Raw genomic sequence first — 25,468 nt, 5'->3', positions numbered from 1 at the left:
TCAACTGAAAGCAGAAGTGAAAGTTGTTGTTGACTAGCAGGTCAGTGTGGGGCAGACAATGAGTCAGTGCTGAGGTCTGTCTGTACCTTGTCGGTTGATCTCATTCTTCAGGAGCTCCTCCATGGCCTCCTCCTCAGCGATGTCCAGTGGTGTCTCCCCTTCACTGTTCACCACCCCCACACTGGCTCCCTGGGCAATCAGATACCTGCACAAACACACACACTTACTTAGGACAGGTAAATAGTAGTCCAAGTAGTATTAGTAACACTCAGTAGTAGTAAATTCCTTCATCACTGAATCAATATGGATGGATCAAGTCTCTTATTTAACCCAGGTGAACACAGGTTCAATCAAAATGCCTAGGAAATCATGTCCATCTCAGGCCTATATAAAGCTACTGCTGTCGGCCTATGAAAGGTTAGAAGAGAAAAATGTTCCAAATTCTAGCAAGACACATTTACAAGGATTGGAAAATAGATGCATTTACAAATTACCATAACTCTGTCAATAATGTGTTGTTCACCTGCCGGGAAACAGTCGAGTGAATATATTATGAACCGGGATTCCGTTACGAAAATGTGGCGCCAGACATTTGACCAGCAGCATTTAAAAATGTTGGTAATTCATATTAACAGAACATACAAGTTGAGGATCAACAATGTGTGGTCTTTCTTACCAAATTCTGAGTCACACTTTCAATAATCGTCCACATTTTCCTCAGCCAACAAGACGAGTAAGGAACAGCAAAATCACTAGCCTTTGTCAATCTACTAACCCCCATAGTAGAAAAAGTGAACTATTCTATTGGTCAGCTTGTATAAAAAATAAAATTGCTTATTCCAAACAGACTGAGGGACAATTGTAGGATGATCTCAACCAGTAAGTCTAGGCTACATAAAAAAAAACACGTTAAAAAGCAAATGAGTGATGCAACATCTGACTGCTCGGGATCCGACCGTAAGGCACTACAGAGGTTAGTGCGTACAGCCCCGTACATGACTGGGGCCAAGCTTCCTGGCATCCAGGACATATACACTAGGCGATGTCAGAGGATGGCCCAAAATAATTGTCAAAGACTCCATTTACCAAAGTCATAGACTTCACTCTGCTACTGCACGGCAAGTGGTACCGGAGCACCAAGTCTAGGTCCAAAAGGCTCCTTAACAGCTTCTACCCCCAAGGCATAAGACTGCTGAGCAATTAATCAAATTTCCACCTGGACAATTTACATGACACCCCCCTGTCCACCCCCATTTTTTTTAACACTGCTGCTACTCGCTGTTTATCATCTATGCAGTCATTTTACCGCTACATATATGTACAAATGACCTCAACCTGTACCCCACACACACACACACTCGGTAACAGTACCCCTGGAACCATTTCTTGAACTGCATTGTTGGTTAAGGGCTTGTCAGTAACCATTTCACGGTAAAGTCTACAACAGCTGTATTCAGCGCATGTGACAAATAACATTTTTATTTGGTTAACAACTGTTGCATTGTAGCTAAGCCTAACCCTTTTCCTAACCTTAACAGTCTCCTAACATTCCATGCTAATTCACCTAACCTGCTGTGTAAACAAATCTGTCACGAAAACATCAGTTGCATAAGGCCGGAACTGACCAATGGCAGGTTCCTGATATCAGGGAACACCCATATTAAGAAACACCCCAAATTGCAGTCTGTCATTACACCATATTCACCTGAAGGGTTTACTATTGTATCCCTCCACTGACCTAACCACCTGAGGGGTTCATGCTGTCATTCTAGTACCCTGCCTCTAATCAGACAACTAGTTCACACATTCAATGCATAATTAGCCTAGTGATTCACCCGTGTGGTCAATCACGCTCCAATTATCTTTTCCTCATGGATTTCTCGCCCTGTGCTGGCTGATTCAAGAGGCTCTTGGAACAGCAGGAGATCTTGACTCCTGCTGCTACCAATTACAACCGTGGAGAGACGCAGACCCTTCTCATTAGAACACACCACTTGAAACCGGCGCATTCCGGTAACTTCCCTCGTAATAGAGATTCAGCGACCGCCGTTACATTTTAGAGTTCCACATTGTCTTTGAATTCACTTTCACCCCCATTTTAGCTGGGATTTACAAGGTGTGGTTGGGCCTTGTGGTTAGGAGTTCACCCTGCCATCTACTGCCGAGCGATGTGTTTTTTGAGATCGGTTGGGTTTGATCAAAATTACTTGGTTTTCGATTTTGAAATAAATTGTGGGTTGAATGCTGTAACAGAATAAAACAATTGCCAAAAGTCTCAAGATGGTGGTGACTGCACAATACTGCTTATTAGGGCCAGGAGATATGGTAAAAACAGCATATCATGAGATATACAGTACAAGTCAAACCTGACACCTACTCATTTCCAGGGGTTCTTTATTTTTACATTGTAAAATAATAGCGAAGACTTCAAAACTATGAAATAACATATGCAATCATGTAAAAACCCCCCAAAAAAGTGTTAAACAAACCCTTTGCCTTTATAACAGCTTTGCACACTCTTGGCATTCTCTCAACAAGCTTCACGAGGTAGTCACCTGGAATGCATTTCAACTAACAGGTGTGCCATGTTAAAAGTATGTTTTTTGGAATGTCCAATCAGTTGTGTTGTGGCAAGTTAGGGTACTATACAGAAGGTATTTTACCACAGGGCTAAGTCCAAACTATGGCAAGAAAAGCTCAAATGAGCAAAGAAAAAAAATGACAGTCCCTTAGTGTAACTTCTTTGGGACTGGGGGGCAGTATTGAGTAGCTTGGATAGAAAGGTGCCCAGAGTAAACTGCCTGCTACTCAGGCCCAAAAGCTAGAATATGCATATAATTAGTAGATTTGGATGGAAAACACTGAAGTTTCTAAAACTGTTTGAATGATGTCTGTGAGTATAACAGAACTCATATGGCAGGCAAAAACCTGAGAAATAAAATCCAACCAGGAAGTGGGAAATATGATGTTTGTAGGTTTAAGGCTTTGCCTATCCCATATGCAGTGTCTATGGGGTCATATTCCACTTCCTACGGATTCCACTAGATGTCAACAGTCTTTAGAACCTTGTTTGAGGCTTATACTGTGAAAGGGGAGAGAAAGAGAGCTGTTTGACTGAGAGGTCTGGCAGAGTGCCATGACGCGCACTCCCGTGAGAGGTAGCTGCGTTCCATTGCATTTCTAAAGACAAAGGAATTCTCCAGTTGGAACATAATTGAAGATTAATGTTAACCTTTTTGGGATAGGGGGCAACATTTTCACTTTTGGATGAATAGCGTGCCCAGAGTGAACTGCCTCCTACTCCCAGATAGTTGTTTCACTTCAAGGCTTCCACTAGATGTCAACAGTATTTAGAACCTAATTGGGGATTCAACTCTAAAAGGAGGGGCTCATAAGGGCTCTTTGAGTGAGCGATCTGGCAGAGTGCCACAGCCTCAGTCTGGCGCGCTCATGTGAAAGGTAGCTACGTTCCACTTCATTTGTACAGACAAAGGAATTGTCCGGTTGGAACATTAATGAAGTTGTTAAAAACATCTAAAGATTGCTTCCATACTTAGGTTGGCATGTTTCTACGGGCTGTAATGGAACCTTTTGAACTTTTCATCCGACGCGACCTGAACACACTTTTAGATTTGTTTACCAAACGCTCTAACAAAAAAAGATATTTGCACATAACTGATGGACACTATCGAACAAATCAAATCATTTAAGGTGGAACTGGGATTCCTGGGAGTGCATTCTGATGAAGATCAAAGGTAAGTGACTATTTAAAATGCTATTTCTGAGTAATGTTGACTACCCAATATGGCGGGTATCTTTTTGGCTGCTTTGTTGTCAAAAGGCTGTACTCAGATTACTGCATGGTTTGCTTTCTCCGTAAAGTTTTTATTTAATTTTTTTTTAAATCTGACACAGCGGTTGCATTAAGGAGAAGTGTATCTAAAGTTCCATGTATAATAGTCGTATCTTTATCAATGTTTATTATGAGTATTTCTGTAAATTGATGTGGCTCTCTGCAATATTACCACATATTTTAGAACTACTGAACGTAATGCGCCAATGTAAACTCAGATTTTTTTTAAATATAAATATGAACTTTAATCAAACAAAACATACATTAAGTCCTATGAGTGTCATCTGATGATCACGGGACGGTTTAGCTAATGTGAGTAGCAAGAACATTTCCCAGGACATAGACATATCTGATATGGGCAAAAGGCTTAAAGTTATTCTTAATCTAATTGCACTCTCCAATGTGCAGTAGCTATTACAGGGAAATAATAACATGCTATTGTTTGAGGAGAGTGCAGTTATGAACTTGAAAATGTATCAATAAAACAATTGGGCACATTTGGGCAGACATGATACCATTGCATTTCTGTTCAAAATGTTCGTTGGAACAGTCTAAAACTTTGCACACTGCCTCCATCTAGTGGGCCAAATCAAAATTGTGCCTAAACTGAAATACATTGTGCCTCTTGCATTTCAAAGATGAAGAAAGAAAAAGTCTTTGTATTATCTCTTACCAGATCTAGTGTGTTATTCTCCTGCTTTAATTTGACATTTCCACAAGCTTCAAAGTGTTCAATTTCAATTGGTATCAAGAATATGCATATCCTTGAGCTACAGGCAGTTAGATTGGGTGTCATTTTAGGCAGGGGGAAAAAAAGGGGTCAGATCATTAAGACATTAAGGTCAGTCAATACGGAAAATATCAAGAACTTTGAAAGTTTCTTCAATTGCAGCATATTTCCAAAATTGTGGCTAAATGGCTTAAGGACAAAGTCAAGGTATTGGAGTGGCCATCACAAATCCCTGACCTCAATCCTATAGAACATTTGTGGGCAGAACTGAAAAAGTGTGTGCGAGTAAGGAGGCCTTCTAATCGGACTCAGTTACACCAGCTCTGTCAGGAGGAAAGGGACAAAATTCACCCAACTTATTGTGGGAAGCTTGTGGAAGGCTACCCAAAACGTTTGACCTAGGTTAAACAATTTAAAGGCAATGCTACCAAAAACTAATTTGGTGTATGTAAACTTTAACCCACTGGGAATGTGATGAAAGAAATACTTATTCTGACAATTCACATTTTCAAAATAAAGTGGTGATCCTAACTGACCTAATACCCTGACTACACAGCTCGCATTGCAAAATAAATTTAGGAATCCGTTATTCAATTATTGCACCCACATTGCTCACGAGCATCTGATTTGCCAAGGGCTAAAATAGAAGACATTTCTAAATCTGGCGCAGATCGTGCTGCAAGTCCTGCCTCTCCCATCTCCTCATTGGTTTATAGAAGCAGGTACCCACGTCCCATCTCATTGGTTATACCCACGTGGGTGATTGAAAGAAACTGTTGCCGGTCGTCGTGGTAATACTATGAAAGTTTAGATGCCAATCACCATATACGTTCAAAGATGAAAAGGCCTGGAAGGGGGAGAGATGACTAGAAACGAGTCGGTTGACAGTTGTGCGTGTGGATTAATTGGAGTAGAGGGCCTTGTGCATTTCAGATAAAATAACTCAATAAAACTCAATGTTTATATCCCAGGACAAATTAGCTACCAACAGCATGCTAGTTAAATAGGACAAATTAGCTAGCTAAATTGCCATACATGTATAATGCTTTTCAACCTGTAATGGTTTAGAGTTTGTTTTGATATTTTAACCTGCGTGGCATGATCGCGTTTGGTGTGTGTGTGGGGGGGGTACAGTGACGCACGTGCATAGCCAGTTTGGGTTCTGTGTAAAACAGGGAATATTTACTAGGATTAAATGTCAGGAATTGGGAAAAAAGTTTAAATTTGGCTAAACTTCCGACTTCAACTGTGTGTATGTATGCATGTATTCGAGGTTGACCGATTAGGGCCGATTTCAAGTTCTAATCACAATCAGTAATTAGCATTTTTGGATACCGATTAAGGCAGATTACATTGCACTCCAAGAGGAGACTACGTGGCAGGCTGACTACCTGTTACGCGAGTGCAGCAAGGAGCCAAGGTTAGCTGCTAGCATTAAACTTCTTATAAATAAAACGATCCATCTTAACATAATCACCTGTTAAACTAGTAATATCAACAGTGTTATCTAGCTTGTCCTGCGTTGCCTGTTAATTTATCATTGAATCACGGGGGATGATTTAACCTTTTGCGTGTAGGGGGCAGTATTTTCATTTTTGGCTTTAAAAAAAAAAAACATAACCATTTGAAAGTGCCTTTTTCTCAGCCCCAGAACCTAGGATAATCATATAAATTGTCAGATTAGGATAGAAAACACTTTAAAAGTTTCCAAAACTGTAAAAATATTGTCTGTGAGTATAACAGAACTGATATTGCAGGCAAAAGCCTGAGGAAAATCCAATCAGGAAGTGCCTCTTATTTTGAAACCTCTGTTCCTATGCAAGCCTATCCTCCATTTAAAGGGATATCAACCAGATTCCTTTTCTATGGCTTCCCTAAGGTGTCAGTCTTTAGACACAGTTTCAGGCTTTTATTTTGAAAAATGAGCATGAAGGATCACATTTGAGTAAAGCCGCCATTGTTCCTCCCGCTGTTTTTGAAAAACCTAGACACTCGGTTGATATATTATCGAATATATATTTTAAAAACATGAGGAATGATTATAAAAAACGTTTGACATGTTTGTGGACATAATGGATATTATTTGGAATATACGTCTGCGTTGTCGAATAAATCCTGTGGATTTCTGAACATAACGTGACAAACAAATGTCGGTATTTTGGGTATAAAAAGAATCTTTATGGAACAAAAGGAACATTTGTTGTGTAACTGGGAGTCTCGTGAGTGAAAACATCCGAAGATCAAAGGTAAACGATTAAATTGATTGCTTTTCTGATTTGTGACCAAGCTTCCTGATGCTAAGTGTACATGATGCTATCCTATCAATAAACTTAAAATCAATACACAGAAGTATATTTGTACACTTACATATTTAGTTAAGAAATTCATGTTAGCAGGAAATATTAACTAGGGAAATTGTGTCACATCTCTTGCGTTCACTGCACGCAGAGTCAGGGTATATGCAACCATTTGGGCCGCCTGGCTCGTTGCAAACTAATTTGCCAGAATATTACATTATGACATAACATTGAAGGTTGTGCAATGTAACAGCAATATTTAGATTTAGGGATGCTGGAACGGTTCCGTATTTCACTGAAAGAATAAATGTTTTGTTTTCGATTTGACCATATTAATGACCTAAGGCTGGTATTTGTGTGTTATATTATGTCTACGATTTGATAGAGCAGTCTGACTGAGCGGTGGTAGGCAGCAGCAGGCTCATAAGCATTCATTCAAACAGCACTTTCCTGCGTGTGCCAGCAGCTCTTCGTAATGCTTCAAGCATTGCACTGTTTGACTTCAAGCATATCAACACCCGAGATTAGGCTGGCAATACTAAAGTACCTATTAGAACATCCAATAGTCAAAGGTATAGGAAATACAAATGGTAGAGAGAGAAATAGTCCTATAATAACTACAACGTCTTACCTGGGAATATTGAAGACTCATGTTAAAAGGAACCACCAGCTTTCATATGTTCTGAGCAAGGAACTTAAACGTTAGCTTTTTGACATTGCACTTTTACTTTCTTCAACACTTATTTCTGCATTATTTAAACCAAATTGAACATGTTTCATTTTATTGATGTATTATATTAAGTTTAAATAAGTGTTAATTGTTCATTCAGTATTGTTGTAAATGTTTGTGGTCCTCCAATAAATCGGTATCGGCACTGAAAAATCATAATCAGTCGACCTCTGTAGGCATGTATAAAAAAAATATATATAAAAAAAATGAGATATCTAGGCATAGGTTATTGGTGTACTGTTGGAATCATGGAAGTATAATGATTGTAATTCAACAGTTGGAATATAGTGGACAGCACTTTGAATGCATTGTTTGATATAAAGCCAGTGTAAGGAAATGAACCAAAGTGTTGGTCAGTGTTTCCCAGGGGTCCCAATATGAAGTTGTGTTCCCCTTCATGTAGCTAGCTAGCTAACAAATTCACACTTCACCTATTCCTCTGATTTAGTAGATACCATTACACAAACATGCAGATCTATGCCTACACCAGCACTGGTTTCAGGCTGTAATTAGCCATTAGGTTTGCTCCAACTCCGATTACATTTAGCTAGCCAGCTAACCAGCAGTTAGCATTAGCTACAAAGTAAGTAGCAAGTGAAGTGCTCATGACTACACAGCCAAGCAACACCAACAACTGCTCTCCTTGAGTGACAGGAGGCATGGTGTGGGAAGCGGAATGCAGGAGCGTCGAGTTGAGTTGCAAGTAGCAAACGGAATGAACTATAAAAATGGACATTACGGACACGCTGGTGTTGTGCCTCACATTCAACAAACCAAAACATTGAAATACTGTTATTGAGTGTGAAGTAAAAATCCATATCGGTCTGTGCATTAATAGCGGTATACTGCCCAGCCCAACCGCTTATTACGTATAAAAATGTATTTACATTACTTTAATAAAAAAGTCTGTTCTCTATATTACATTTGATGACCAATTTCATTCCAAGTCCTCATCTCTATAGAGCTGCTGCCTATGCGGTCTGTAAAATTCCTAAAAATGTTATTGTCAAAGTAAATAAAGCCTACTTTTATGACTCCTGAATAACAACTATCACATAGATCATGTATTTTCAGGTAGATATACCACGAAGCAACCCTCTCGATCAGTGTTCTCGTCTCTTCTCTCGGTCTACCCCACACAGACGGTCTGTACTATAGACTGGACAAGTAGTCTCGCAATGGATTATAGTCATGGCCATGTTTCCTGCGCTAAACTATGTTTACTATTGGCGTGTTGGAAACTGCAACTCCCTACTATATCACACAGTTTGGGCTTGACCCGATTTCTCTCGAGACAAACTGTATTGAGCTCACAGAAAAACTAAATGGAATCAAATTCAATTAGTTTTTTGTTTTTAAAATAACAGAAGTGTTGGTTAATCGCTCAGAACTACTGCCATCGGATGGTTGTTGGTTCGACACCAAAGGGCTTGGCATAAAAGGCTGCCATTGCCTTCCCGGCTCTGTAGGCCTCATTATGGGAACGGGGACAGTGTTGTGGGCTAAAATGGCACAGCTATGTGCTCCTACCACCCACATCAGGTCCCAGAGTCACCCAAGACCAGAGCACTCCATTAGTCATCCATATCAGACAAGGCCCTTCACATTTCTCCTTCATTCCTCACTGCATTGTGTGAAAGTAAAGAGAGCCCTTGTCTTCAACAGCCCAGTCCTGATATGGAGAAAAATGGAGCAATAAGGTAGACTACCCACTGTATGAAAATGATCTAATAACTTAACATTCAACAGCTTTTTTACTTAATTTGAATAAATCATTTGCCGTAGGGGGTGAGAGGGAAGTCTGAAGGATAGAACTTTCTGGAAATATGTATAAGGCGGCTCTTGGAATTACAACAACCAATTGCAGCTCATGAAACACCATAAAAAGGAATTTGTCAATCAATAACATTGGTAGCGTAGTATGATAATTCTGCTCATGCCAGGCTCCTGTAATATAATACAGATAAGTAAAAGGCCCGCTAGGCCCGTCTGCACAATGAGTGCAAATGAGATCCTTCAGCTCTCAGCCGGTTTAAAATAATCTACTGATAATATCTCCCTACTTGCCGGCCCGGTTTCTGATCCCTTTAAACAGCCTTCTTACCTCAAATGGACAACGAAAGAAAGGATCGGAAAGCAACTGGAGTAATGTCTGATGCCGGAGGTTAACCCCGATTTCTCTATATTGATTACATCACAAGGAACTTGTGCGAGGTTGTTGGGGCCATCTGACAGGCGGTTGCCCCAATCAACATGTAATCATGCACCTCGGAGAAACACGGACCATTTAAAACAGTGACCCCTGACAAGTTTAGGCTGTCTAGTCCATAAGTAGTAGCTATTAGGATTGAATTGATAGCAATGCATTTCAAAGTCTAAGATGATTGAATAGAAAAACGTTAACTGATGACCTAACCGGACGAGTGATTTACAACAAAATGTGTCTGGGCAGGGTAATGCATGTTCTCCAAATGAAAAGGCATTCGCACAATTACGTGTTCAACCAGCCATAAACCTCAGGGAATAGCCTTGTAACACTTGGCAATGCAAAATAAACACTTGTTCAATTGAGAAGGAAAAAAAAAAAACTAACCATGGATGTGCCTGTGAGTCAGCCTCCATTGATAAAAATGGGTTTTGCGCAAGGTGAATTGCCTGGCTAGCCAGCCATGTCGCACCAGCCAAAATGACATTTGTTCTCCACGATGAATGTATACGATCATGTGTGTAGCGATCAGAGCAGCAGAATTTAATTCAGGATGAGTCATCAGGCAACATTGTGAAAGGGCTGGTACATAATGGAGTTATTCCAATGCAGTAATGCGTGTGTGTGTGGGGGGGGGGGTCCTAGAGACCAGCCATTCCCTAGAGGTCCATAAGAGCCTCCAGCTGGACCCTCACCACGTCAGCCATGACACCTCCAGCCCAGCAGCTGTACTTACTCTGCTATGTCCATGTATCCACAGGAGGCTGCGGCGTGGAGGGGGATCCAGCCCTCATTGTCGGGCTGGTTGATGGCAGCCCCATGCTCCACCAGGAAAGTCACCATGTCCACGTTGTCATCTATGCACGCCTGAAGGGAGGGAGAGAGAAATAGAAAGTACGTTAGAAAGGTCCCGAAAGGAGAAAAATCACAAGCTTTCAGAGACATGCAGGTCACATTGTGTGTGATGCCTTCCTCAGTGTCAAGAACCAGCAAGCAGAACCTGTGTGTGGTGTGCACACACCCCCGGTTGACCCCGAAGGACAGGGAGTGGGTGGTGTCAGTAGGGGCTACCTACCTCACGCACCGTTTTAAAAAAAGAGGCACCTCACGTCTTCAGAAATTGTTGGGGTATGTTGGCGAGGTTACCTATGGCCAAAATGTCAGGACATAGCTGAGGTGTTTGGAATACCTCAGGGCGTACTACTGCTGTTGGGATGAGGGAAAATTGGGTGTTCTCCGACAACTCATATGCAAATTCTTTGACTTTTCACTCCCTCTTTTGGACTGTCCCATTCAAAGGCTGTACCTATGGATTTGTGCCCGTCTAGACAACATGACCGATGTTTCACTCCAGTCAAAATGTGGTTTGAAAGAAAAGTCCATTGAGCTACCCAAAACACACTCGCCATTATACCCTCGACTCAGTAGTATTTAGTCCCCAGGAATAAGCTAATCCGTTGCATTCTAGGAACAAGAAAGTCTTTTCCTTCAAATATGCATGCCAGGACTTGATACAGGCAAGGAGCACAAACCTGAGAAGGGAAAAATATTAGGCCGAAGCAGCGACACTACAAAATGGCTGTAAAGACTAAATCTGCTAATTTTAGGTTGCATCCAAAGACAAATCGTAACAAGACAATAAAATGACATGTGGGAGTGAGCCAGCAACTGTGTGTGTGCATACTAGCTGGGGGCGTTCCCTCCGAGGCTGAGAGGTCAAAGGGATGACAAAGGCCAACTATCTGAAGGAGAGAGAGGAGAGTGCCGTAGGGAGTTGACTCTGTTCAGAGGACGAGGGGCTGCTGGGACAGATTTAGAGACCTCCGTGACGACCTAGGGGTTAAAATGTCACCCGCTTCAAAGCCAGCCAGATAACAAGGTGACTGTCAACAAAGAAACAAGGCCAGGCTGGGAAAAACATTGTACACAGGAACGACGGGAATAAAGCTGGACAAAATTAGTGAAACAAGCTTTCACTTTTGACAGCAAGTTTCAGATCTTAGTTATTACAGTAAGTGGATTTCACAAAAATCAGGAATGCCCGAAAGGCCCCCCCTACCCTCAATCGACTGAATGCACTACTGTTAAATGTCATTCTGGGATCCCTTTACGGACCCAGGACCTGGAATTGAATTCCCTGCTTTCCGTTCCATAACCTTGATCTCTCGATAACTTTCTGACCTTGAGGGCTCCCCCGTTCTAAAGCCTGTAAAGTTTCCCACTCTGTGAGCTGCTATGATGCCTCAAAAGCGACGAGGGGAGAAAACACAACGGACTCACGTTTGGGTCACAGCTCTATCTGGCTGGAATCCTTGTCCAAATTTGGGCCGTTTACAGCATGGTACATGGCCAGGGCTGGAGAAGAGTCTGCGTGGGCCTCGTTGCTCTTATCTGGGACTGTGTGTGTGTGTGTGTGATTTACTATCCTCATGGATACCCGATATCCTCAAAGTCCCCGCAAGGATAGTAAAACAAGGAAAATGCTCCTCATGGGGACATATCCCGCGTGCGTGTGTGTGTGTGTGTGTGTGTGTGTGTGTGTGTGTGTGTGTGTGTGAGGCCGTAGGATGTAAAGCTGTTCAGGCAGCTGCTTGGAAGAGTGTATCCAGGTGCGTATCCACCTTTAACTCACTGGCTGGCTGGGCTCCTCTGACTTTGCTGCAGGGCAGACAGACTGCACTCCACTGAGCGCAACCCACACAGCTGCTCACCATCACCCTCTAGCTGAGTGACAAGATGACGCTTGGCCCGTCTGTCTGTCAAGAGTTCAGTCACCATCCCTTAGATACATTGTGGTCATTATTGATAAGAGACTGTCTGCTAAATGCTGAAACCAAAATAATGTAGCTAACTGTAGACGGTATACAAACAGCTAGACCGTTGTTCTGCACCGTCTGTCTCATATCTGCAGGTGACTGATACTATAGGTAACTAAGGTAGTAGCGATTTAAGTCAGTCGATTTGTATACAAATCTGCTACCATGCCCCTTAAGGAGAACTCAGTAAGTTCCTGATGCTCCCCTCTGCGTCATCCCCTACAGAGGCCCAGCCCACCGGCTACAGGAGCCCAACAATGGTAATCCCTTAATGGCTGTAATTGTTTGTAGCTGACAGGTGCCAGAGTTACTGCCAACATCTCAGGGACAAGTAGCATGGCAGCCAGGGGGACAGGACGAGGAGGACAAAATAAAGGAGAAGATGGCAAGTCTCATCCTTTGCTAACAGTCCTTTGGCAGAGCTGTGGGGAAAGTGGCATACCTGGCTGCCCCACTCGGTCACCGCTCAGAGACAGAGTGGGGCAGCCAGGCATCGCTCAGTGGCCTGCGAGAGACACCCACTGACGCAGGAGGGACACTGACAGTTTAAAGTTAGGGGGGGGAGGGCGGCATTCCTTGACCAATATAGGAGCCACTGAGAAATGCAACGGGAGCAATACCGGGAGTGGGTTGAACCATCTTTTTACTGACAGGGGATTTCAGTAGTGTTTCGGTGGTTAAAGACAAACAAGGCAGACAAGGCCATCTCTATTTGAATGCTAAACACACTATGGGGGGAGAGGGAACTAATCTGACTATTAAATGTAGGTAATAACAGGAGACATTGTGAGTAAAGCCCGCCTCACACCACGAATGACGCCTGACGGACAGGACTGTGCTGCACACACAGACAATCCTAGGGGAAACTTTTGTCAGCAGTGTCAAGGGTAACACTTAATTTATTGAATATAGGGGAAACACTACAGACATGTACTGACTCGCACTCCATAGGAAACATACACGTTACCATGCAAACCTGTTTGACCAGTGTTCTAGCTAGAGAGCAGGCCTTGTCAGCAGTCTGCATAACACAGACGGGGCAGGAAGGAGAGGGCAATGCGGTGTCTCGAACTCGCAAAATAAATGTAGCATCATCATGACTCGCAGTTCAAGTCCAGTGTTCCTCAACCACACAGAGCGATGTCGTCGATAGTAATACTGAAGAGGGTTGTGCTAACAGACATAACATGAAGACAGCAGCTGAGTATAGCAGAGGGGCTATTTCTCCATTTCCCTTCCAGCATGTTCTTAAACCAATGAGTCCCACTAACGCCGGTGTGTTTTGGACTTCAAACCCCTTTTAAAATATTCCTGGGCTGTACCATCAGATTCATCTATTTATTCTGAATCTGAAGACACCAACCATTGGTCTGTGTGGTTAACGGTGTTTATGAGACAATAGCCGATCCTGAAAAGCCCCGGGGCCAGGTCTTTAAGTCTAGAGTCTGAACGGTTTGCGCTACAAACTATATCAAACAAGCACGCACATGTAACATGTTCTGCTTCATGACGCTCACAAGCTACACGAGACATTGGAAGGGGTTCTTCTACATAGGAAATCCCATGACAGTGTCTTTAGCTCACATAGTTGCTGTCAAACTCAAAACAGTTGTCACTGACTAGTTGGACATTCATTTCCTACTAAGCAAACAATCTGTACTTACAGCATTCATATAAATACATTTCTCAGATTTGCTTTGGCGACCTTATATATTTTGACATTTGTCACTAAAACTCATGAACGCACCAGGTTGTGTCAAATTGTTTTACATTATGAGTCTAACTGGATCACCACTAGCCCTGAAACCAGATGAAGTCCAAAGTCAGGGCCAGGTCAATATATGCAAGAGTGATATGTCAAGCACCTCCATAGCAGGTGCCTTAGCCAGCAGGTAAGGTGGCCTTTCTGAGAATGCCCTTCTCTAACGGTCTAACGGAGGAAGAGAGGGGTTCTGGGAAGTAAACACTGACAGCGCTTTAGTAAATGAATCAATGATGTACATTGGGACAGGAACCCCCAATTCATTGGTTTAGAGAGTTAAAGATGCACTATGGAGAAATAGCTCTGCCATTTCCTGGTTGCTCAAATTGTAATAGTTCCCCTAATTTCAGTTTGTGACAAAGCAAGCTAGTGTAGAGAAATATTGTATTTCCAGCTATTTGAAGCATAGAAATAGCACAAAGAACAGATCTACTGCTTCTTAGACTTGCTTTCAAATGAGAACGACAGATATATAACTCACATTTCTATGTGAATTTGGTCAGTGTGTCCAAAGGTTACATATTGCAGCTTTAAAATGTACGTGCCTCTCCATCTGAAAAACAGTCTGTTTATCCATTAAAATGGTTCAAGTAAATTGAGATGCAATTATCCTTACCAGTTGCAATATTGTTTTTTACATTTCTATGAAACACACAGCTCTGTAACGTTCTTAGGAATCTATAAAAAGTAAAAAAAATTCAAAGGCCGCTACTAGAATAATTTATAATAGTGGATCAATTCTTACCAGGTCTGCTTGTGATTTGAGAAACTGTGGGAATTTACCACAGGTGTAACTAGTATGCACTCAATCTCAGTGCTGCTAAGAGACAGAACACTCAACATCTTATTTTCACTGGAGGGTACTTTCAACACTAACACACAGGACTGTTGTAACCGATGCTCTTTTCAAACACTGAAAAGTACTCCTAAATCAAACCTGTGCGTGTTTATTGGGGTGTGTGTACATTCGATTACCCATTCCCATCAGTGGAGCGTCAGCCGGCATGTGCCAGGAAGTGACTGTGGCTGTGAGTGCACACTTCACAAAAGAGCAACGAGGGTGGGAGGTAGAAGCCGTCTCTTGTAGTCTGAGAGCAGAGCCTAAACACCCCAGTGAAACCTGAACCATACAAAAACACACTGGGTTCACGCTGTAAACCACAATGTTAGCACAGCAAAAAGCCTCCACATCATGGCCCTGCTAACTAGCTGTCCATGTGATGACTGCAGGAAATCATATCCGCGGGCATCAGTGAGCGAACACACTGTATCTGTTCTGGCCTTGTCAAACGTTGTTCAATGGAGAAGACAGTTGGAAGTAAAGAGGGAATTAACCAGTAGAACATTTATAAGATACACATGACAGAATCAAAACCTCGTCTGCTGGACGAGACGCTTGGAGGGAGCCTCCATGCTGACTGTGTTCACAAGCTCAGGCTACAAGGAGCGACTGTCCCCCGGCAGTAGAGACTTTGTGCCCTATGCGCCTCTTCAATTTAGTGCACCCATATGGGGCAGATTACAGGGCACCATCTATAGATTAACTTAATGAACCCACCCTGAGCAGCAGGGATACATATGGAAACATTAAGAGCAGAAAGAATACAGTGTCCATATGCACCAGCCTAATGCTAAAATAGAGGATTTCAAGAGCCCTGGCTAGCGGGTAGAGATGGACAAAGCCGTTCTCAGAACAACCAAAAATGAACCAATGACGTGCCCCGCCCCAAGAGAGCCCAAAACCAGAAGACGACGAGAGTGTAGTCTTGTCGGGCCTTTGTAAGAAACATAAGAGAAAAGTTCATTTAAAGCACACTGGGGTTGCTCAGAGAGCCCCCGGAGGCAGCGCACGGACCAGACCTCGCAAGTACAAGATCAACAGCTAATCTTGAGAACAGGGGGAGAGATGGGTTCCTTCTCTTTTTAGACGTTCCGAGATATCGTTCCCCCCACCACTGTTCTCATGACTGGTTATGGTCAAAGGACAGAGACACTGTTCTCTGCTGCTAGACCTCTCAGCAAAGGTAACAGTACTCATCTCCAGAATCGCAGAGTACATTATTTGACAGGTTGAAAGCATAGGTCACCATGAACCATAATAGGTTAGCTTAAACGGATACAACAAATAGAATGGTGACAGCCTACATTAAAAGAACGGAAACTTCAGGGTGGCTATCCTTGTAGCCATTTCTGTGGAGAAACCCACAACCCCAACCCCCCTCAAAAAAGACAACTTCTTGCTAATGGCGTGTCTGTCATCCATATAACCAGTCTTGAGGCCGACACTGCAAAGTCTGACAAATAATGCAATATGACCACAATGCATTTTAGGTATTATTTTACTGTCCAATCAAAGGGAACATTAAAGACTTCCACCTGATTAAAATGTGTTAAACCATTACGCTCCAACCAAGAGTATTTCGCCAAAAAGAGTATCCTAGCCCATGTATACAGGTTCTCCTATCTATTAGAATGAAGTCAAACAATAGAGAAACATTCATAGAACCTAATGAACCTGTGACAGCTTCCAAACCTCATCTCCCACCCATAGTACAGTTCAGAAAAAGGACAGAGGGCTTTTTCCATACTTTAAAAGGCACTGTACTTCCTACTGATACAGTTGGAGCGCTCTGCACAATGACCCCCAAGCTAACTTTAGCAGCACTCCACATCAAGGAGAAGACACTTGAGGACCCCTCCCACCACTTCCTCTGGCAGGGCCCTCCGATGGCAAACAGACTCTGGAACAGTTTTAAGACGATAGATCCCAGATTCACACAAACAGTAGGCCTAGACAAAGAAAAAGAGTTAAAGCAACAGATCAGAACGTTTAGATTCAAACTGTTGATTAACTTATTTACATGCGCAGCAATGTACACATTTCAGTAGGCTACACGTGAATGTTTGTTCCATAACGGAAATAAAATAGCAGGGACTAGGAAAAATCATTTTGTAAGAATATCCAAGTCGGAATCTCAGGCCTCTGGATGCATGTAACAATTCCACTAAATAACGCAAATTAACCTATAGACTGATGAGCATGAAAAGTCTAAATATTTTTACAGACTGGTATTTCCATCAATGAATAGACTAAAAATTATTATTTTGCAATGGGACTCCTCACACACAATTGGCCGACAAATTTTATTTATCGACTTTAAGTTATTTTAAATCAAATCAGACAAAGGCCGGCTATTCCCAGCTAACGGAAACCCTGGTATCAACCCACCAAGCAGACAGGTCTACAACTGGTCATTCCAACCACTAGTAGCCATGGCTAGGACCCTGGGTATTTCCCGACAACATGACTTGTACCAGTGTGGCTCAGTTGGTAGAGCCTTGCACTTGCAACGCTAGGGTTGTGGGTTCACTACTGTAAGTCGGCATGGATAAGAGAATCTGCTAAATGACTAAAGCAAATGTAACGTTACCAGGATCATATCAGGGCCCTAACTGTAGGTTATATCGTGGGCTCCTGATCAGGAAACATACAGAGCCCTAGGTATGAGTGTTGGCACATCCAGTGCTGCTTTTAGAAACTTTTGTTATTGCACAGGAACCAGAACAGATGAAAATAAACAAAACACTGAGTGCCATGAGTGGAGAACAGTGTGGTGACTTAGCAGCTGTTTAAACCCATAACGACAGAGTAAGGCCTGAGTCCCTCTCCAGGTGGGGACAAAGCCCCAGCACAGCCACCAAGCACTTTGAAAACATGACACCAAATGACAGCATTATCAGTCACATTATCAACACCATAAAAAAGTATAACTGTTGTATTTTTTTCTGTAGGAACTATCACCATCCTATCATTTTGTCAACTGTCTACTCATGTTTCAGATAAGCCTCACAGACCTTTTGAGAAAACAAAACTGGTAATCTAATTTCAGAGGAGAGCGTGAGATTAAGGCAGTGCAATATTTGAGTAGCTGTCGGAAATAGCAAAACATCCATCATGGGCCTGGCTTTAAAATATCACGTGTATAACCCAAATATGCCCGCTGGCTTTTTGAGTCAGCAACTAAATGTAATAACAGGAGATGGGCTCCACTGTGGAGCCCTTGTTTTCTTTTTGGAAAAGACCCTTTACTCCCTTCTAAAGCAAAAAGTATGAAGACAAAGCAGCTTCTCCTGAAGACCAACACTGGCCCCTTTCTCTCCCTCACAACCTTGCTTCCTTTCCACAGCCACCTAGCATATCTGCAGCCAAGCCACAGTCGAGCATAGCAGTGAGAACTTCCCAGATAAGTAATACTCCGGGGCTCAGAGTGACGCTCTGGCCACACCTACTGGGCTATGTCACCGGCTCAAAGGAACGCAGTCACTTCCACAAAAGGAATTCTTTCTTACCGAGTGTGTGTGTGTGTATATGCTCGCGAGAGAGAAAATTAAAAAGAGGGAGCAACTTAGCGAAAGTGTGTGTGTGATTTAAAAGCGCAAAGCTACTGCAGGAGGCCAGAAGAAGGGTTGGGGGGGGGGAGCGCTGTGGGCCAGCCAGCTGGGTTCCTCCACTAGATGAGCCCTGTTGGGAGCAGTAACCCAGCTGCACAGAGAACTCTGCCTCCACTGCTGCTGAGGATGACCATATATGGCTCTGGGATTCCCATGGAAAAAGGCCAGGATTGAAGCAGAGGGGGGGGGGGGGGTCCAGGGAGAATGTAACTATACATTTCGGCTTACGCTCTGCAGCCAAAACAATAGCCCTGCTTAAGAGCCAAGTTTGTTTCCATGAGCTGTTACTGTCAGTGGTCCAAGGAGAGAGGGGCGGGGCAAATTAGTTGGGGGCAACGAGGTCAGACGGCCACAGTAACACGTGTGAGTGTAGCACAATCTCCTTTAATACCGTGCATTGTGGGTTAACCTACAGCCATGAGCAGAAAATGCTGATATAGCCTGTTTATGTCATTCTCCAGGCAAGCACTGCCTGAACTCCAGAGGTTAAAGGGACAGTGTGTATGCTTGTGTCTGTCCGCCAGGCATTAAACAATCCATAGCCATTATGGTTGAAAAATATGGATCACCTCCATAGCCTTTGGAGTAAAGGCTCCAGCCGTTGTCCCCTGCCCTGCGCCACCATCCTCACCTCCACATGTGAAGCTGAACTCAATATCTAACATAGGACCATCATGCACATTATATTGCCAATCTTCTTAGGCCTAGCTCACGAGACAGGATCTCTTTCGTTCCTGGTATCGCCAAAAGGCTGCTTTTGGGAAATAACAGGTCAAGACAGAGGCATCAAAGTGATTTCCTTAAAGAGCCACACCGTAGTCAATGAGGAAACAGTTTACACAATTAGGAGAGTTGTCTTGGCTCTCCAATGTAAGAGGTGCATATATTGCAGACTGGGCTTTCAAGTAGGAGAGGAGCTGGGTGTATGTTCTGTGGTGGTGGTTATGGTGTCAAATGCTGGGTAAGGAGGGGGTTATAGTGATAAAAGCAGGCATTAGGAGTTTGTAGATGAAGCCGTGCTCACTTGTGGAGCCTCGATGAGGAAATGAGGAAAATAAACAAATACTTCCTGTTCCTCTGCCTGAAAAGTCTCTCCAACACCCCCATCCCCCACTACACCCCCCCCCCCCCCATTTAAGAAGAGAAACATTTTTGTCCGTCCTCCTGCCCTCTCAAAACAGACGACAGCAGAGAACACCTTTAATTAGCCAATGAAAATCCACATGAGGAGTCCTGAGCAGAGACAAAAGCTCTGGTGGAGACTAGGGCGTTGGGATTTCCAAAGGCACACCTAATCTCCCTGAGCCTCAGAAAATGTCAACTACATTGGAAAAGCTCACATGAATCTCCAGTGTGGTCTGAGGAGACTAAATTAGACTAAAATTACTGGTACACCAAGAGTTCTATCTATTTTGTAAATGTGTGCTAAACGGCTCATTGCTTGTGAAAGAGTTCACTTATTTGGATTGAAAAGGTTATACTTCTAGATTGACGTTGTTGTGCTTCCGACTGTAGCCTCCTTTGTCCAGACAGGCACATATACAGTAGGGCAGTCTGCTTATTTTTGGTTCATTTAATTATTACATTTGGCAGGCTATCAACATCTGGGATAGGAGCTCAATTAGAGAATTAACCAGACAATATTCACGCTCCACAAAATGTCAATCAAGTCTACAATATGAGGAAATGAACAGTGAAAAATATGCAAAGGTGACATTGAACCAAAATGTCCACTGATTTAAAAAAGTACATTTACCTTCTAATATATTCCTGTTAGAGGTCGACCAATTAATCGGAATGGCCGATTAATTAAGGTCGATTTCAAGTTTATGACAATCGGAAATCTGTATTTTTGTGAAATCTGTAAAAAAAACAAAAAAAAAAAAAACACTTTATTTAACTAGGCAAGTCAATTAAGAACACATTCTTATTTTCAATGACAGCCTAGGAACAGTGTGTTAACTGACTTGTTCTGGGGCAGAACGACAGATTTGTACCTTGTCGTCAGGTCCGGGATTCAATCTTACAGTTAACTAGTCCAACGCTCTAACCACCAGATTACATTGCACTCCACGAGGAGCCTACCTGTTACACGAATGCAGTAAGAAATCAAGGTAAGTTGCTAGCTAGCATTAAACTTATCTTATAAAAAACAATCATAATCACTAGTTAAACTAGTAATATCATCAACCATGTGTAGTTATCTAGTGTGTCCTGAGTTGCATATAAATCGATGCGGTGCGTATTTGCGGAAAAAGGACTGTCGTTGCTCCAACGTGTACCTAACCATAAACATTAATGCCTTTCTGAAAATCAATACACAAGTATATATTTTTAAACCTGCATATTTAGCTAAAAGAAATCCAGGTTAGCAGGTAATATTAATCAAGTGAAATTGTGTCCCTTCTAATGCGTTCATTGCATGCAGAGTCAGGGTATATGCGAAAATAAACGTTTTGTTTTCGAAATGATAGTTTCCGGATTCAACCATATTAATGACCAAAGGCTCGTATTTCTGTGTATTATATTATAATTAAGTCTATGATTTGATAGAGCAGTCTGACTGAGCGGTGCAGCAGCAGGCACGTAAACATTCATTCAAACAGCACTTTCGTGCGTTTTGCCAGCAGCTCTCCGCAATGCTTCAAGCCTCTCAACACCCGAGATTAGGCTGGTGTAACCGATGTGAAATGGCTAGCTAGTTAGCGGGGTGAGCACAAATAGCGTTTCAAACGTCACTCGCTGAGACTTGGAAAAGTTGTTCCCCTTGATCTGCAAGGGTAACGCTGCTTCGAGGGTGGCTGTTGTCGATGTGTTCCTGGTTCGAGCCCAGGTAGGGGCGAGGAGAGGGACGGAAGCTATACTGTTACACTGGCAATACTATAGTGCCTATAAGAACACCCAATAGTCAAAGGTATAAGGAATACAAATGGTATAGAGAGAAATAGTTAACTCATGTTAAAAGGAACCACCAGCTTTCATACGTTCTCATGTTCTGAGCAAGGAACTGAAACGTTAGCTTTCTTACATGGCACATATTGCACTTTTACTTTCTTCTCCCAACACGTTGTTTTTGCATTATTTAAACCAAATTGAACAGGTTTCATTATTTACTTGAGGCTAAATAGATTTTATTGATGTATTATATTAAGTTAAAATAAGTGTTCATTCAGTATTGTTGTAATTGTCATTATTACAAATAAGTAAAAAAAAAAAAAAATGGCCGATTAATCGGTATCTGCTTTTTTTGGTCCTCCAATAATCGGCATCGGCGTTGAAAAATCATAGTCGGTCGACCTCTAATTCCAGCTCTGAATAGTTTCCTACTCTGGTCTGTTCAGCAGTGTTAATGGCACCACTAAATTACTGTACCTGGAGATACTAAATAAAATCAGTGGTTTTGAATGATGTCCAATGCCTGCAGCCATCAAAACTCACAAACCAAACACACGGACACGCAGCTCTATTCACTGCTTTTACTCTGCAGTCAAATACACACGCACAGCACACACACACACCACAGACTATAATTAAAAGCCTCTGTCAGCACAACTGCACACAGCAGTTTCACTGGCACATAGTTACAAGGCTGGTGGTGGCTCAGTACAAAACTAGATCCATCGCAGGCTGAGGGGGAAGAGGCAGACTGGTTAGCCTGTACAATGGTGGCTAAAAAGAGTTTGTTGCCTATAGTCAACCAACCCAGTACGCAAGGCAAGTAGCCCACTTTGAAACCACATAGGGGTGTGAAGCCTATCACATCTAGTAAGTTGCAGGTCCTTCACTCATACTCGAGACCTACATCTTATGGTTCTTCACCTAGGCTGTAATCAGGGCTTTACCGCAGGGATCGCGTTTGAGTTCAGATATCTACATTTTCAATATGCAGACAAAGAAACTGATTTTAAACTATTTCACCTGTGTTTTACATTGCTTACAACAACAAAAAGTCCATCATATTTTGAATGTTTATTACAAAAAGAATGTAACTTCTCCCTCCCAGGACAACAACAAAACAGACTCTGGGCCTAATTGTCCTCCCGCTGCATAAGACATAGGAATTCACAGTCTTCGGCATCCAGGTGTTTTCAGTTCAAAGGCATGTTATAAACCCACACTCAGTGAGGCATACGACTGCTGGAAAGCAAAGAACCCTGGGATAGTTTAAAAACCAATATAGAGCAGAGAAGACTGCCACAGGGTGAATAAAAACAGACACGCTGCTGAAGTCATCCCACTAACATTTTGCAGCAGCCCAATACTATGCTAAGGCCCAAGTGTGGACGGAGATGTGGGGCAGCGGGGGAGGACAGAGAGCAAGAGAGCTCACAAAATGTACTTGTGGGAGAGGGTGGTACACAGGTGTGGATGAATGGTAGCTTCTGGTTTCAAATCAACCGTGACTTTGCCTTTAAATGTATAGCCGAGTCTCCAGCTTCATTGTCTCGTCTTGATCATGGCCGACATCCGCAGAGCACATAGCCTATCGGTAGCTAATGTGTGACAGGCCAAGTCAGTCTCCACATCCTGCCTGGCTGTCACATCTGTCTGAGCACATGTGGCAAAAGAGGGTCGAGTTTACACCCCTGCTGAGGAATTCTACCGACAACCCCAGGTGAACCAGTTTCAACCTGCGGTGACGCTAGTCTCAAATACTTCACAGTTCCTACCAATAGAGCCCTTTCAAAATTAAAGCATCAAGAAATTGGGTATCAATATGTCTCAAGAAAATGTTAGTATTTATGCCTATATTTTAAATGTGTTTTATTTGAGGTAACATCGAGTCGTTTTTCCAAGAAAATCTGAAGTTGAACAGGCATGGAAGGTGTCTGCTTTCTAATATCTGTGACACATTGCGCAAGGAAGCCATGCAGACGTGTCATGATAAGCAGACTACCTGACATGTTGAGAAGCAGCCGAGAGCAACGACAAGGACTTCCTGCACTTGATTATAGGTTTTGTGGAAAACTTAGACAGGGCCCGCCTGACAGAGCAAGACCTACCACTTATAAAAACAGGTAGAATGTGCAAGTTCTGTGAGCTTTTCTAATAATACAGTTGTCACAAGCTAGAGGCCCGTGTCGGTTATGCTGATGATTCAGAGGCAACGTTGAATCAACATTGGGTTGGGTGACCTGTAACACTTGAATTATGTTATTAATGCACTAGTGTCCATAAAAACTGACAAGCAATCGACTGCTACGGTTATGAAAACATCACTGTATTTGCCATTAACCTTTCTACAAGACAGACGACTGAACGCATAAAGTAATACGATTCAGATTTTCTTCATTCCATTCTATAAATAACTGAGTGACATTAATGTATTCTCAATCTGCTCTGTGCATTATAAATGCATGAATCACTGCCTTTGGGCAGGTCAATTAGAAAGCCTAAATTTCATCTACAACAAAAAAGGGGTGGTTGAAATATTTTTCTTATAATAGATGATTTCTATAGTGCCTTTCTACCAGAGGTACATCAAGAGCTTTAAATAGTAACGGCAAAACTCACCTCAACCACCAAAGTAGTGTGGATTTTACAAAGTTCTCCAAAAACGACCAAATGTTTAATGTCTGAAACAGTGACGAATTCTCACCACGATCGCATAACAAATATAAGGTCATCCAGCTGCTGTACAGTACCCCCTTCACCATAAACTAATGGCTACAATTACATTTCATTCAGAGCTGCCATTTGTAATGGCACTGACCTTTGGTAGGGCTAAACAGCCTCTGTTGACAGGGCCCAACACCAGAGGCAGGGGTTTCTGCCCATTCCTCAGAATGGTTTCAACAAAGGAAGTGGGACATGAGTCCCATCCTCCACAAACCAAACAGTGCCATGTGCTGTGTTCGCACAGCGCCTGCATACCCAGTCCACTGCCAAACAGGCCACCTCCAACTTTGGTTTAGGGCTAGGAATAGACACCTTCAATGAGAAAACCGGCTCGGAGTGACAGCTACAGGAAAAGGTAGAGAATGATGTCTATCTTCTGGGCCTTGGTATGGGGGGGAAGAAAACTGACTGAAAGTATTCAGTCTTGTTCGGCATTCCTTTGATTATCTTCCAAGGTGAACAACGACAAATGTCCCTAGTAATGAGGAACACGGTGCTCCCCCGTCATCAAAAGTCACACAGCTTGTTTCACCCCAAATCAACTTAAATCTAGCACTAATTGGGCAGCGCTTTCAGGTCCTGACACACAATTCTCACTTCAGATCAGGTGATCCGTGGTAAACCAAAACGCTCTCCGCTTCCCACAAGGGTAAGTGAGTTTACAACCTTAAGAATAAAAGAGTGCCGCATGACTGGTGAAAGAAATGTTCCAGAACATAATATTTCAGCAATAGGATCTGTGTGAAAACAACACTTTACAAGGCCAGACCTTCAAAATATCAAGTCAACAAGTACATTTTCCAAATTTAATCAAGAGATTCAATTCAAGCAACAAAAACATCAACACCTCTACTGAAAGTCGAATCTATGCTTCCTGCCATGAGACAGCCCAGCCCCCCCCCACCGGCTCTCATTGGCTGACTGGGAGCCTCTTCCACAGCTGAGAATCGCAGGGTTGGGGCTGGAACAATTATGTAATGTGTTAATGTAACTGGTGCTGCTT

At 42.6% G+C, this 25,468-nt stretch overlaps 1 protein-coding gene across 7 annotated transcripts in view; it reads right to left on the bottom strand.

Annotated features, from left to right (window-relative positions):
• LOC135514990 (protein phosphatase 1 regulatory subunit 12A-like) overlaps nucleotides 1-25,468 on the bottom strand; it is a 77,555-nt gene that overhangs the window by 40,480 nt on the left and 11,607 nt on the right. For all 7 annotated transcript variants that reach the window (XM_064938764.1, XM_064938765.1, XM_064938768.1 and 4 more), the window contains exons 2-3: nucleotides 10,553-10,683; nucleotides 87-205 (exon numbers count right to left, since the gene is read on the bottom strand). In XM_064938764.1, the coding sequence (XP_064794836.1) occupies nucleotides 87-205; nucleotides 10,553-10,683 (250 nt within the window). The remainder of the gene's footprint in view (nucleotides 1-86; nucleotides 206-10,552; nucleotides 10,684-25,468) is intronic.

The sequence above is a fragment of the Oncorhynchus masou genome, chromosome 26 (assembly GCF_036934945.1).
Source record: "Oncorhynchus masou masou isolate Uvic2021 chromosome 26, UVic_Omas_1.1, whole genome shotgun sequence".
Taxonomy (NCBI): domain Eukaryota; kingdom Metazoa; phylum Chordata; class Actinopteri; order Salmoniformes; family Salmonidae; genus Oncorhynchus; species Oncorhynchus masou.
Note: the sequence above shows the minus strand (reverse complement) of the source record. Positions and strands in the feature narration are given on the sequence as shown.